Genomic DNA, 15,242 nt, shown 5'->3' on the forward strand with positions numbered 1-15,242 from the left:
CTAGTACAGCTTTAAAATGAAACTCTGTGAACACTGGCTGTAGAAATATATGGAAAGGAAGATCTGAAAGGCTACAGTTCTGGGTATTGTGAAATTGTCAACTTCATTATACTCAAAGTTTCAAATATAGCTTATAAAAAGGAAATTAATAGTGTACATGAAACAAAATAAAATTATTGGCTGAAAAAAATATTTTTTAAAATATGCAAATTAGCAATCTTCGAATAGTCCTCGGGACTCAAAGTCTCTTCAGCGTGATCCGGTTAGAGTTGTTAGCTGCACTTGGCTTTAATGAGCCTGTGCCAACTGTACATTAATTTCATTATAAGCTGTTTAAGGAGCAATGCAGGACTAAAGACAAAGTATTTCCATCTCCCTAATGAAAACAAAGAGCTGTTAGAATTAACATAAAGCGGCATTTCAGCAAATTTAGCCATCATGGTTGGTCAATGTTGCTTGATTACAGAGTCACATCAGCCTCATTGTCAAGTGAGGGTCCTTTGTGTGCACAGATGCTCCAAAAAAGCAAAGATTTGCTCAGCTTAAAAAACGAGAAGAATTAATACCCAAATCTTTTAAGTGGCATTCAGAGTGCTATAGCTAATGGCATTTTCTGGTTCTTTGCTTTTGTCACATCCAAACACGTGCTTCCTGCTCTGTTTCCTAGGAACAAAAGAACAGCTCCAGGAGGCACTGTGCCCTCCCCACTGCAGTGATCTAACCTGCTCCAGGAGGCACTGTGCCCTCCCCACTGCAGTGGTCTAACCTGCTCCAGGAGGCACTGTGCCCTTCCCACTGCAGCCTCTACCTGTTTGTTCCAGGGCACCTCTGTACACAGCTGCAGCTCCTCGGGGACTTCTGTAGGACTCAGAGAGTAAACTCTTTCCCCCAGAGTTCATTGTTTCTGTTCTGATAAATGTTGGCATTTCCTCCTAGGGATTTCACATAAAAGCCAAGAATGATTCTTCAGGAGAAAATAATAATAATAACAGGAAAATTGGGTCATACATTAGATACTTTCAGAGAAACTAGGAAGCTGTCATTTTATATAAAAAATGATGAATAGCTAATTGTCTTTCTTGGAATTGGGAAATGACAGCCATCTTTGATGATCCAGGCAGAACTGGGACTGTGGTAACTCTGGTCTTGCCTCTGCTCCCCATATTTCACCATGTGATCAATGCACAGCTTCCAACCTTGATTCTTATCTTCCAGGAATCCACCCCCTAAACTGAGGCAGCCTGAGCTGTGGTCAGCAGAGTTCAACGACTTCATTAGCAAGTGAGTAGCCACAGAATCTGAAATCAAACTAGGGCAATATCAGCCCTACTGCCCCGACTTTGGACGTGTGTGTGAGCAGTGTGAGAGCAGGCTTTTACAGTTGCCACCGGCATCTGGATCCTTCTCTTTTTATCTGTTAAGCAGCTCCGGAGGTCTTTACCATTTCCAAGAAAAAAAGAAAAATAAAAAAGGAAGAAAGAAAAAGAAAGGAAGGAAGGAAGGAAGGGACTGAGAAAGGGAAGAGGGAGGGAGGAAGGAAGGAAACAGAAAAGAAAATGTCTTATGTATTATCAGCTAGGTTTCTGTGAATTTACTGCTGCTTAAATGATAAGCTCTGGGTCAAGTCAATTCACCTGTCGGTAGCCGTGCTTCCGAGGATCCTTCATCATCCAGGAACAGGCTCCTCTGCTCAGCCATTTGCAGCCTTGCCCTCAGCATCCTCCACCTGCTCACATTTATCACCAGTGCAGTCAGTCATTTAACCCTTTGTCTGCATCACTGACCCTCACTGCAGTCAGTGCGTCTGAAGATCATATTTATCAAAGGCTGATGCATTTGAAATCCAGAGAGCAATGTCATTTGACAGCAATTTAGCAGAAGTGATTTGCCTCCCCCACAATTAGTCAGAAGCAGGTCAACCATTTAGAAAAATCAGGCCCACTGAACTTTCTCACAGTTTGTTTTTTTTTTACTGTCTTTACCTAAAACAAAGAAAAGGATGACTCCTGGTTGTAAGTGGAAGGGAAGGACAGTGATGATTTGATGTGACACATCACTCTGCAAATGCAGACAGGGCACATTGATGTCACTGGGGATCCTGCCAAGACATCCATGTGTCCTTCTAAAGCCAGCTTAACAGTTTGTGGGAACTCAGTAGGGGCTGATAGCTTTTAAAGTTTTTTATGGCCAAGGTACCCTAAGCATTCATTGTGCATGCATCCTCTCATCCTCATGTCTTTGTGGAAATCACTGGTATGGCTGGTGGTCCCCATAGCATCTGTCTCCGGCTTACAGGAGTGCAGGCACTCAGTGGATCTGGGCTTGTCTGACTCCTTTCTCAGTTTCCTTCTGAGAGTCACTTCCCACCTTCCCCAGGCAGTGAGTATTCTGTCCTGTGCGCTGTTCTTCTGTTTCCCTCCCAGTGGTGACAGTCCCAATCTTTATTGAGCTTAACTTTTCTGATGTCCCTTGGCCTAACTAGACAATAATGGGCTGTAGAATGCTGTGGCCTTCCCTGTCACTGTCACCCCCGCCCCCTTGTCTAGCAGTGTCTGGATAGTCATTGGCTGTTTGACAAACTTGAGCTTGAGTAAAATAATTTGTCACTTTTCTTAGTGCAGATGCCAACATGCTTGAGATGTAGAAATCGCTTCTTTCTGTTCAACTGAATGAAACCGAGAAGGGTCTGTTCCGTTTTCTAGGCAGCACCAACCTCATTTCATAGCATATTTTAGCATACCAAGGGACAGCTATTGGTTAAGCCCAATGAAGTAAATTGTCAAATTATTTTCCCAGGAGGATCAATGATGGTGATTACTAATGGCACTGGCTAAGCCAAGGACCGGGAAGCAGATCTCCTTCCTCCCCCTCCTCCTCCTCCTCCTCTCCCTCCTCCCCCCCCTCCTCCTCTTTCTCCTCCTCTTTCCTTCCCTCTTATTTTGATGCACTGAGATTGAATTTAGGGCCTCATAATATCCTAAAAGAAAAAAAAGTGTTCCACCACTGAACTACATTCTCCAGCTCTTTTTCTATTGTTTATTTTATTTTATTACATGACTGTGTCTAAGTTACCCAGTTTAATTTTAAATGCACTCTGTAGCTCAGTCTATGATTTTATCTGTACCATCAGGCCCTTGCTTCCCTTTGTTTGTTTTTTTCTTATTGATTTATTTTGATATCCCCAAGTAACAGTTCACTTCTTCATAATGAAGACATTGTGTCTCCAGGTCAAAGGGGTTTTAGAACATGTGCAGCCATTCAATTGGTGCCTACAGCCCTCAGGAGAAGTATGTTTCTGGAACAATGCATTCCACCTTGATAAGCACATGAAAATCACACAGACCTGAAATCTCTTTCACCAATCAGCCATGGGATTTTTGCCCCCTTGTGACCACTTAGAACTGGTCAAATCTCTCTTGAAAATATTTGAAGACACCTGCCATAGCTGAATAAGCACCCTATGTTTATTCAAATGCCTTTCTGTGATAGTCATCCCAAGCAAGGGCATTCACTAGCCTTACCCTTCCTGTGCAGTATGCCATGGTCGATCCTACCCACAGACAGGTGTGTTATTCATTAGAATACCTACCACATGACCTCATGAAATGCCTGCTGGCATGGGATCTAAGCCTCCTAAGCAGATTAACCTTCTACTGTGTTATCAGAAACATATGGAAATAGATTGATTAAATATATAGAAAGGAATGTATTGATTAAAAATGAAACCAAAGAAGTTCTGTGAATTCTATGTAAGCATTAAAACTTCCATTCCTACGTGACCCACAGAGGAGACTTTAAAGTGGAATCAAGAGTTTATCACTGTGCAGCAGTGCATGCTGGGAGATGAACAAAAGTGGTGTTGGGTGAAATGTGGTCTCACTACAGCATGGTCCCTTACAGATATGGGCACGTCTGTAAACATTTGTCACATTGCCATTTCATATATTTGAGATGTGCTTTGAGTTTGTGAGAAGCAACAAGTCAGAGTAGATTTTTTTTTCAGTATGAATGATAATTTTGAAACTCTGTTATTTAATAATTACATATTCCTTTTTGTCAGTACAGATGCTTGACCAAAGATTATGAAAAGCGTCCAACAGTGTCTGATCTTTTGAAGCATAAATTTATTACTCAGATCGAGGGCAAAGATGTGATGCTACAAAAACAACTAATGGAATTCATTGATATTCATCAATGCCTGGGAAACACAGAGAAGGCCAGGTAATTAAACCATACCTTGGGTTTCCAAAACGAAGTGTCTCAAGATTCTATAAAATTTTACTAAGCAATAGTTGCCAAGGAGACAGGAACTCACACATTCTCACTTTAATTTAATGGGATATTTGCATGGAAAGAGAATGTCATTTGTTGACTCCAGGTTGGTCTCCCATATTGTTGAAAATGCTGGCAGCATTTTTAAAAATGACTTTATCAGAACAAAAATTATAACTTATAACAGATTGATGCCGATGGTCTAGTGTTGATGTTGACTTTCATTTATTTACTGTTTTCTGCAAAGTTAAGCACCTTAGGCAGGAAAGGGAGTATTGAGAAGTGGGATGGATATAGGAAGTGTCTGTCTTAAGCCATCTCCTAACTCCACAAATCACCCAGAGCTTGTCCAACTGTTCTGAGGAATGAAGATGCCTGTGCGCATGAGCACTCCTGAGACAGGCACCCTAAACATGGGGAAACAGTTCTCACAAGAATTGAACTTGACAGTGCCAGCAGGCATACTGAATGAGGAAAAAAAACTGAATAATAATATTCTTAAGTTTTTCTTCTGAATATAATGCTTAAATACTCAATTACCTCAGCTAATGGGCATAGATAAAAGTCATTTATAAATAACATATGCATGTCAGCTAATATGGAAAAGCAACTTAGTGACATATATGACTATCTCATAAGAACTGAGTCGAAGGCATGTAATAAAGGAGTCAGGGTCCCATCATCTTCTTTAAGAGTGGCCTGCCTACCGAGGCCCTCTCACCTGCCCACCTACTGAGGCCCTCTCACCTGCCCCAGAATCACCTGCAGAGTGGGCTCCTGACACCCTCTCAACACTCACAGACTGAGTCTCAGCTTGTCATTACTTCTCCAAGATTTGGAGCCTCACATGACCATCTGATTCTTTGTGCTGTGGCCTCAGGCCTGTGCTCTAGTTGAAGTACATGGTGGAAATCACTTGGTCCTACCTCACTTATGTCCAGGGAGAGGCACCCTGAGCCATTTTGGAAATTCTCTTCATTCTCAGAAAGATATTCTGAACAGTGGAAACAGTGAGTAGACATCTATAATATAGACTGTTCTCTACATACAATATTATATAATATAGAATAGTCTATATAATATTTAATTAGATTCCTAAAATATTTTAAAAACCTTGAACTTTTACCTAAAATATTATTTAGAGTATGATTTATGTCCCTTAGGAGATATAGATTAGCATCCACGTAATTTGGTAGCAGTTTCTAAATTAAAATGTCTTGTGGTATTAATAGCATATTTTTATATTCATATAATAATCAAAATTAATTCTGTATTTTACTTGGTGACCTCCATATTCTCATGTTAGTTAGTGTTAATGTGTATAAATTATTGTTCTGTATATAATTTCACAGAAGTAAGGGCTAAATACAAGGTTTTAGATAGATGTGGCTTAGTCCTAAAATACTACCTGTCTTTGTGGCACCATGTTTATTGTCCCTTTTGACCATGGATGCAGTTGAAGACAGAGAATAAGGAAACTTTGAGACAAATGTCAAAGGATTAACAAATGAAAGATTAACTAAAAACGTGTTTGGCCACTTAGTGCTACAGTGCCTGCTTCAAGCTTTCACCTATTTTTTAGGTGTGGGACTTGAAGCAGTATAAAGTGACACAAATAGGATTTTAATTTTACAAAACAGAGCAGTGAGCTAAGAAAGCAGGAAAATCAATAGGAAGTAATAAAAGGCCTCTTTCAATGAGACGTAACAGATGACTCCATTTCGCTTTCTATTTTCTAGGCAGGATAATTCTTCTCTAGGGACTTTGATGGTCATGATGGGGACTAGTCACCTTTGGGGACATTTGCCATCTTCCTTAGCCGACAAGACTTTAAAATACCATTCCAGTAGTTCCTATAGGAGCATTCTGTGCTGTTCCCTTCTCCATGTGAATGTCTCAGGGAAACTTCAAACCCAGTGTCTCCAAACGTGAACCTTTGCTACCCCATCCCAGATTACTTTCTTGCCCCCTTTCTTCATTATGTCACCATCCCTCACCTATTACAGCATCCAAAGACCCAGGGGTTACCTTGGCAGACTCCTGTTCTCTTCTGCTTTCTATTTTCAGTCAAAAGCAAGACTCAGTTTGGGGCCAGGATGGGGTGAGGCTACCACTCAAACCAATGCCCAGCATATTATTTACTACCTTTGCTGGTATCGAAGTCGCTATTTGCACTGGCAGCCTTGTGGTCTCCACATTTACTGAAGCTGTTGTGTAAAGTCCTGGCGGAAGGCTTTACAGGAAGATCTGACCGGAAAAACCTTTTTAACAGTTTTTTTAAGGAGCTTACTCTCTAGTAGACAGATAGTGCACACATGGAAATAACCATTATGCAAAGTAGCGGCCTTCAGCTCTGTAAAGGAGATCCAAATTATGTCCTGTGGAAGTCCAAAAGAAGGAATGGGTTTTTTTGTGTGCATGTGTGTGGGGGGGTATTTTTATTGTTGTTGTTGTGTTTTGTTTTGTTTGGTTTGGTTTTTCTAGCAGGGATAGGAAAGCTTTGAACAGGTACTGCAAAAGATAAACTGGCTTGGTCTTGTGAAAACAGAGCTGCCACAAAATAAATGTTATATGACTTGAGCAAAATCACGAGGGCAGGATGTACTCAAAGGAAGTCATGTGCTTAACCCTCTTAAGCTCTGAAATGGGATTCAGGAGCTGTGGAGAGCAGACAGCACTGAAATTCAGAGAGGTTGGACCTGCAGCCTTTGCAGCAGAAGGCAGTGGCCTGTCCTAGCTTATAAATCTTGTGTGTTCTGCTGGGCAAAAGTCTTCCCTTGGATATAGTAAATAGTGCCTACCTCAAGATAGTCTGTGCTATAATTTAATAGGCAGCTTTCTTGTTAACCATATGGCATGTTTCTGCTTCTATTTCTTCCTGACTTTAAGCTATTGCAATTTTTGGAGCCAGGGGCAACTCAATCCTTATTTGCCAATCTAACATCCATATTAAATGTCTTTAACTGGGACCTGACCCCCTACTATGCCTGCACATCATGGTAGGTGCAACCCTTGGAGATGTCCAATTGTCATTATAGGCATGTGAGTCTCAGGCCCTGGCTTCAGCCACCAGGGTGGCATATCCATCCTCAGGCAATATTCACAACAGTCAAACAAGGGACTCAGAGAGGCATATTTCTCTTCACCCAGCTAGGGTGTGTATTAATTCTATGGCTTTGTAAATGAGATAAGAGCTGTGAGCATCTCAGATTAGCAAATATTTAAGAGAACTCGGGTTTAATTTAAGAACAAGTTATCCCAGTGTTTGCTTTTATTCAGATAGAAGTCTGTTAACTTTGTTACTATATCCACATATAGTAGCTAGTTTAGAACAATAATAGAAAACAAAATACAGTTCACAGAAAGACAGTTCTAATATTAACAATGGCCAGTGGCAAATGCTGAGTGTTGAAAGGATGATAAATGGCCTTTGGACCTGGTGTATAGTTACCAAACTGTGATGAGCAGTTAGCAGCTAGTGTTTGTGTATTTGGGGATTGGAAATCTTTTGATTAATCTACAGATTCAAAGAAATTCCCATCAAAATATCAACACAATTATTTATATACCTTGAAAGAATAATTCTCAATTTCATATGCAAAATTTAAATGAAAATTCAAATTTTCAATTTGAAAAAACAAACAAACAAACAAAAACCCAGAGTAACTAAAACAATCATATACAATAAAAGAACTTCTGGCAGTATAACCATCCCTGATTTCAAGCCTCCAAGTTTGTCCTGCCTACGAGATGTGCAGGGATAAAGATGAAGCAAAGATTAAGAGACTGGCCACCCAAAGACTGGCCCTACTTGAGACCCAACCCATGGAGAGATCCAATTCCTGACACTATTTATGTTACTCTGCTATGCTTGTAGACAGGGGCCTAACTGCTCTGAGAGGCTTCACCCAGCAGTTGATGGAAACAGATACACAGAGCCACAGACTAACTTTAGGTAGAGCTTGAGGAGTCACATTCAAGAGTTTGGGGAATGACTGGGGGAACCGGAGGGGTCAAGGACTCCACAGGAAGACCTACAGAGTCAACTAACCTGGACCCAGAGTGCGGGGCACACAGAGACTGAACCACCAACCAAAGAGTATGCATTGACTGTTTTAGGCTCTCTGCACATATATAGCAGATGCACAACTTGGTCTTCATCTGGATGCCCCCAACAACCAGAGTGGGGGCCCTCTTTAACTCTGGTGCTGCCCTTTAGATATTGTTCCCTTAACCAGGTTGCCTTGCCTGGCCTCAGTGGGAGAGGATATGTCTAGTTCTACAGAGACTTAATGTGCCATGATGTGTTAGTACCCGGGGTGGTCTTCCCCCTTCTCTGAGAAGAAGGAGAGGGAAGAATGGAACAGAGGTGTGTGCAAGTACTCGTGAGCAAAGAAACAAGATGAAATCAGATATCCTAACAGTGATATCCCCCAAAGAACGGACACCCCCGTTCAGCAGGAAATAATCTAACGATAACTTCGCCGTTTCACTGTCTATCCTTTTTCTCTTCTATCTAGTGCTTGGGGGTTAATAAGGGTGGAGAAGGGTGGAAGAGAGAAAAGGGAACCCACAAGGTAGCAAATGCTGGATACAACATCTCAATGCTTCTCTATCATGATTTCATTTTCTTGGCTTCTTTTTAGAATGTAACTAGTTCAGTTTTTTGTCTCTTTTCTCCGTGTAATTTTTTATAAGACTTTATACTTTCTCTTTTTAAAGTTTTGGCTTTTTGAATTCTTCTCTCATGTTTCCCCTTCCTCCAATTGCCTCCCCTCCTATCTTCCCTCCCGCCCCCCCCCAGCCCCTCCCCCGCCAGATCTATTCTTCTTCCTTTTCCATTCAGAAAAGGGCAGGCCTCCCAGGGATATCAGTCGAATACGCTATATCAAGTTGCAACAAGACTAGGCACCTCCCCGTCATACTAAGGCTGAACAAAGCAACCCAGTAGGAGGAAAGAGGCCCCAAAATCAGGCAAAAGAGTCAGAGGCAGAATAGTGGGTAAGAGGGGAGGACATCCTATTGAAACTTTAGGTGTGAGAAGCCTGGGAGAAAGAGGAAATGGAAGGACCCAGTGGGTCCTGGAAAACTACAGGCGAGTCTGGGCCCTGGGGTCCTCCGCAAACTGTGGCAACAGCCAAGGAAAAAATAGGCAGTAAAAACCTTGAACCCCTACCCGGACTAGCCGATGGACATTCTCCACTGTTGAGTGGAGAAGGAGATCTAACTTTCACACAAACTCTGGTGCCCCATATTTGAACATGTCCCTTGGACGGAGATGCCTGGTGGCACTCAGAGGAAAGATAATAGGTCACCAAGGATAGACTTGATACCGTATGAGCATATTCAGGGGGAGGAGGTCCCCCTCAGACACAGACTTAGGGGAGGGGAGGGGAGTAGGGGGGAAGTGGGAGGAAGGGAGGAGTGGGAGGATACATGGGATGGGCTAACAACTGAGATGTAATATGTATAAATTAATAAAAATGTATTTAAAAAAAAATAAACAACAACAACAAAAAGAGTCAGAGGCAGCCACCATTCTCATAGGAGTTCCACAAAAGCACTAAGCTACACAACCATAACATATATACAGAGGACTCAGGTCAGACCCCATACATGAGTGTTGAGTCAGTCTCTGTGAGCCCCTATGAGCCCTGGTCAGTCTCTGTGAGCCCCTATGAGCCCTGGTCAGTCTCTGTGAGCCCCTATGAGCTCTGGTCAGTCTCTGTGAGCCCCTATGAGCCCTGGTCAGTCTCTGTGAGCCCCTATGAGCCCTGGTCAGTGTCTGTGAGCCCCTATGAGCCCTGGTCAGTCTCTGTGAGCCCCTATGAGCCCTGGTCAGTCTCTGTGAGCCACTATGAGCTCTGGTCAGTCTCTGTGAGCCCCTATGAGCCCTGGTCAGTCTCTGTGAGCCCCTATGAGCCCTGGTCAGTCTCTGTGAGCCCCTATGAGCCCTGGTCAGTGTCTGTGAGCCCCTATGAGCCCTGGTCAGTCTCTGTGAGCCCCTATGAGCCCTGGTCAGTCTCTGTGAGCCACTATGAGCCCTGGTCAGTCTCTGTGAGCCCCTATGAGCTCTGGTCAGTCTCTGTGAGCCCCTATGAGCCCTGGTCAGCATCTGTGAGCCCCTATGAGCCCTGGTCAGTCTCTGTGAGCCCCTATGAGCCCTGGTCAGTCTCTGTGAGCCCCTATGAGCCCTGGTCAGTGTCTGTGAGCCCCTATGAGCCCTGGTCAGTCTCTGTGAGCCCCTATGAGCCCTGGTCAGTCTCTGTGAGCCACTATGAGCTCTGGTCAGTCTTTGTGAGCCCCTATGAGCCCTGGTTAGTTGATTCTGTGGGCCATTTTGTTGTGGTGTCTTTGACTCCCTACAATTCTGGCTCCTACAATCCTTCTCCCTTTTCCCACAGGATTCCCCTAACTAGCTTTAACTAATGTTTGGCTGTGGGTTTCTGCATCTGCTCCTGTTAGTTGCTAGATAAAGCCTCTGATGACAATTATGCTAGGCTTTGGTCTATGAGTATATCAGAGTATGATTAGAAATCATTTGGTTGACATTTTTTTTTTTTTTTTTGCCTGTCCTGTTTGGGTCTATCCTAGGTCTCTGGGCTATCCAGCCTCTGGTTCCTGATCTCTCACCTTGAAGATGCCAGTGTGGTGCCCAGAGCTGTCCTACCCCAGGCAGCACTGGATGTGTTGCATTCTTTGTAGCTGAGAGTAAAAGAAACCTAAGACACTTGTATAGCAAGTGTTCTATTCACGGAGCCATCTCACTAGGCACAGAGAGGAATGTTTCTTAAGCATGGTAGTCAAAGTTTAAAGCAGGATATTGTGAGTCAAATTCAAAATGACACTTCCCTCCTTCCTTACTGCCAGCCACATAAAACTTTATTGCTAGCTGTTCAGCTGCCCTGATCTCATTTGCTTCCTAGTTTGTTTTCATAATTCCTGCAAAAGAGGAGAAACAGAGAGAGGGTGGGGAGAGGGATAAAAGGACAGGGACAGGAGACAGAGGAATAGAGGAGAAAGGAGAAATAAGAGGAGAGGGAAAATAAATAAAAGAAAAAGGGAGAAATATAAAGTGCAACACTTAGCAAGTTTGGAAAAATTCTGATTCATTTTGAAGTCAGAGATCTCTCACACACATTTATATATACACACAGCTGGGTTTTATTTTTGACTGAAAATCTGAAGTCAAATTTATAATATCTTATCAAAAAAGAAAAAAAAGGAAATACATAAATATCTGACTATGGCAATTCTAGTGATAGACACATAAATTGGAACAGATTATGTTATTATTACTTGTAGTTGATATATATGTGTGATTAAATGTGTGTGTGTGTGTGTGTGTGTGTGTGTGTGTGTGTGTGTGTGTGTGGTGTTGATGTAGGTACTTTCTATTATTTTAATTGTGGTTGTTATAGCTCTTTCTCCCTTCTCCACCCAATCCTATCCAACACTCCAACACCATGTAGGATAGAAAAGGTTAGTGGGGAGAGAGGATGTAGCTATCTTTAGCTCCTTCCTACTGGTTAGGCTCCTTGGGTTCTTAGGTTTCCTTGGGGAAGTCCAATCTTTGTTTCAGGATAACTCCAACTCCTTCTCCTCAAACGGCATCAAGAGCAACCAGGCGCAGCAGTATTCTTCTTTCTCTGAGCCTTACCACCCCCCACCTCCATCCCCATATCTTTCCTGGTTCTGGCATTTATTCTTTTCCACAGTCCTCAAAATTAAACTATCTACAGCTGGCAAAGAGCCCCTCTCAGAGCCTGCATGAGGCAGATAGTCTGCTGCTGAGGACAATCAGAATCAGCCCCATCTCCCATACCTGGGACTAAAACAAAAACATACTTACATAATATAACTGAGTTAATGGGCTGGAGAGATGGCTCAGAGGTTAAGAGCACTGACTGCTCTTCCAAAGGTCCTGAGTTCAATTCCCTGCAACCACATGGTGGCTCCCGACTATCTACAATAAGATCTGGTGCCCTCTTCTGGAGTGCAGTTGTATGTGCAGGCAAAACACTGTATACATAATAAATAAATATACTTTAAAATATATATATATATAACTGAGTTTTTAAAGACCCCAAAACTTTCCACTATGATGTGGTGGTAGGGGGACAAATGTGTGTATGTATAAAAAGTGTATGTGTGTGTGTGTGCATACATGTGTGTGTTTGTGTGTGTGTGTGTATGTGTGTGCACATGGATGTGTGCAGGCATCAGTTGGTATTCACAAGGAATTACTTCAGGGCTCCCCATAGGTGACAAAATTTTTGGATACTCAAATCCCTTATGTAGATAATCTTTGTACAACTTCCGGTATACTTTAAATGACTTCTAGATTATAATGTATTCCTTAAAAAATGATGGCATGAAAAACATTTATACAAATTCCATGAAGATTGAATTTTTTCCAAATATTTTCAATGTGAATTGATTGCATCTGTGAATTCAAAACCTGTCTCAACAGAGAGTCATATGTATGTGTGTGAGAGTTACATATACATGATTGTATTGTATATTGAAATATAATATATGTAATATACAAATAATATATATATGTGCGTGCGCGCGCACACACACACACACACACACACACACACACACACACACATTTTTTTCACCTAGGCAGCCCAAATTTCAATGCTCGTGGTCCCAAACCATGGATAATAGTATAATTCCTTGTATTTAGTCACATAATGTGGAAGGTAGTTATGTATTCTGTTGGAGGCATGCTGAGTTTAGCATGCCCAGTAAATATCAAGGAAGAGTTAATTGAGTAGGCATCCTGGTTTAAGTAGTCTGTACTTTGAGGGAGGGAATTCATGTTGGAGTTGGCTTTTGAGCAATTTGTTTGCTGAAATGTTCCGTGGCATAGCATGGAATGAGCTTACGGAGTGGGTGTCAACAATAAAAAGTGAAGGCTGAAGCTGGTATTCATGGAGAAGCTCATACATAGAGACAAACAGATGAGCCAGAGCTGGGAAATGGGAGGGAGGGAGGAGTGGGAGGATACAAGGGATAGGAATGGAGTCTCTCAGAAGCCATGTAAACAGGTGTAATCAAGAAAGGAAGAGCCAAATCAGGCACAGGAGTGCACACCTGTAATTCCACAACTTGAGGAGCCAGAGCCAAGAGGATCTCTGTGAGTTCAAGGCCAGCTTGGTCTACAAAATGAGTCCAGGACAGCCAAGGCTACACAGAAAACTCTGTCTCAAAACCCAACAACAAAAAACTTCTACTTGTTTGTAATTACTCAATGAAGCATGACCTAAGGTCATTAGCTGAGGGTTCTAGTTTTCACACTTATCTATGTAGCTTTTTTTATTTTTTTAATATTTTTTATTAATTTATTCATATTACGTCTAAATTGTTATCCCATCCCTCGTATCCTCCCATTCCTCCTTCCCATTTCCCCTTACTCCCCTCCCCTATGACTGTGACTGAGGGAGACCTCCTCCCCTGTATATGCTCATAGGGTATCAAGTCTCTTCTTGGTAGCCTGCTATCCTTCCTCTGAGTGCCACCAGGCCTCCCCATCCAGGGGACATGGTCAAATGTGGGGCACCAGAGTTCATGTGAAAGTCAGTCCCCACTCTCCACTCAACTGTGGAGAATGTCCTGTCCATTGGGTAGATCTGGGTAGGGGTTCGACATTTATTGAATGTATTGTCCTTAGCTGGTGCCATAGTTTGAGCAGGACCCCAGGACCCAGATCTGCCTGTCATAATGTTCTTCTTGTAGGTTTCTAGGACCCTCTGGATCCTTCTATTTCCCCATTCTCCCTTGCTTCTCTCACCTAGAGTCCCAATAGGAAGTCTTTCCCTCTGTCCCATTTTTTCTGATAAGTGAAGAGTTTCATGGGACATGTCCTTTGGGCTAGTGTCCAGATATAAATGAGTATAAGGGAAATGGATGATTTTCTTGATCAATTCCACTTGCCAAAATTGAGTGAAGAACAGATAAACAAGCTAAATAATCCCATTTCCCCTATAGAAATAGAAGCAATCATTGATAGTCTCCCAACCAAAAAAAGCCCAGGGCCAGATGGTTTCAGTGCAGAATTCTACCAGACCTTCAAGGATGTGCTAATACTGATACTCTTCAAGCTACTCCAAAAGATAGAAATTGATGGAACATTACCAGATTCATTCTATGAGGCCATAGTCATATTGATACCTAAACCTCACAAAGACCCAACAAAGAAAGAGAATTTCAGACCAATTTCTCTTATGAACATTGATGCAAAAATACTCAATAAAATACTCACAAAATGAATACAAGAACACATCAAAGATATCATTCACCATAACCAGGTAGGCTTCATTCCAGGCATGCAGGGATGGTTTAATATATGGAAATCCATCAATGTAATCCACCATATAAACAAACTGAAAAAAAAAACCACATAATCATCTTCTTAGATGCAGAGAAAGCATTTGATAAAATCCAACACCCACTCATGTTCAAAGTTTTGGAGAGATCAGGGATACAAGGCACTTTCCTCAACATAATAAAGGCTATATACAGCAAGCCAATAGCCAAAACCAAATTAAACGGTGAGATACTCAAGGAAATTCCTCTAATATCGGGAACAAGGCAAGGCTGCCCACTCTCTCCATATCTCCTCAATATAGTACTGGAAGTTCTATGGAGCTTTCAAACCTCACCTCCCTTCTGGTCCAGCTACAGGTTTGATGTACATATACTTATCTCTTCATACCAGATGGAAGAACATGTTTAAGGAAGTATCAGTCCCTATGAATGAAGAGGGCAGTTAAAGCTTCAGTAGAGACTGGGCAATTGTAGCATCAATTATTGTAGTAGACAGGTTGGTCTGGGGGTCTGCCTGGGCTGGGGTTGCCTTCTTTCCCACCATCAATTCACACACTTAAGTCAAAGGAGCTAAGAAGCAGAGAAATAAACCCTCATTTCCCAGGGCACAACAGGGAGAGTCTGAATCCCCA

At 42.2% G+C, this 15,242-nt stretch overlaps 1 protein-coding gene across 1 annotated transcript in view; it reads left to right on the forward strand.

The window, feature by feature from the left end:
- The window catches only part of MYO3A (myosin IIIA), a gene marked incomplete at both ends in the record, with an annotated part of 161,408 nt that overhangs the window by 40,481 nt on the left and 105,685 nt on the right, over positions 1-15,242 (forward strand). The window contains 2 exons of the mRNA XM_084781810.1: positions 1,216-1,281; positions 4,066-4,221. Of these exons, the coding sequence (XP_084637936.1) occupies positions 1,216-1,281; positions 4,066-4,221 (222 nt within the window). The remainder of the gene's footprint in view (positions 1-1,215; positions 1,282-4,065; positions 4,222-15,242) is intronic.

This window comes from Acomys minous (genome assembly GCF_964271855.1).
Source record: "Acomys minous genome assembly, chromosome: 5".
NCBI classification, from domain to species: domain Eukaryota; kingdom Metazoa; phylum Chordata; class Mammalia; order Rodentia; family Muridae; genus Acomys; species Acomys minous.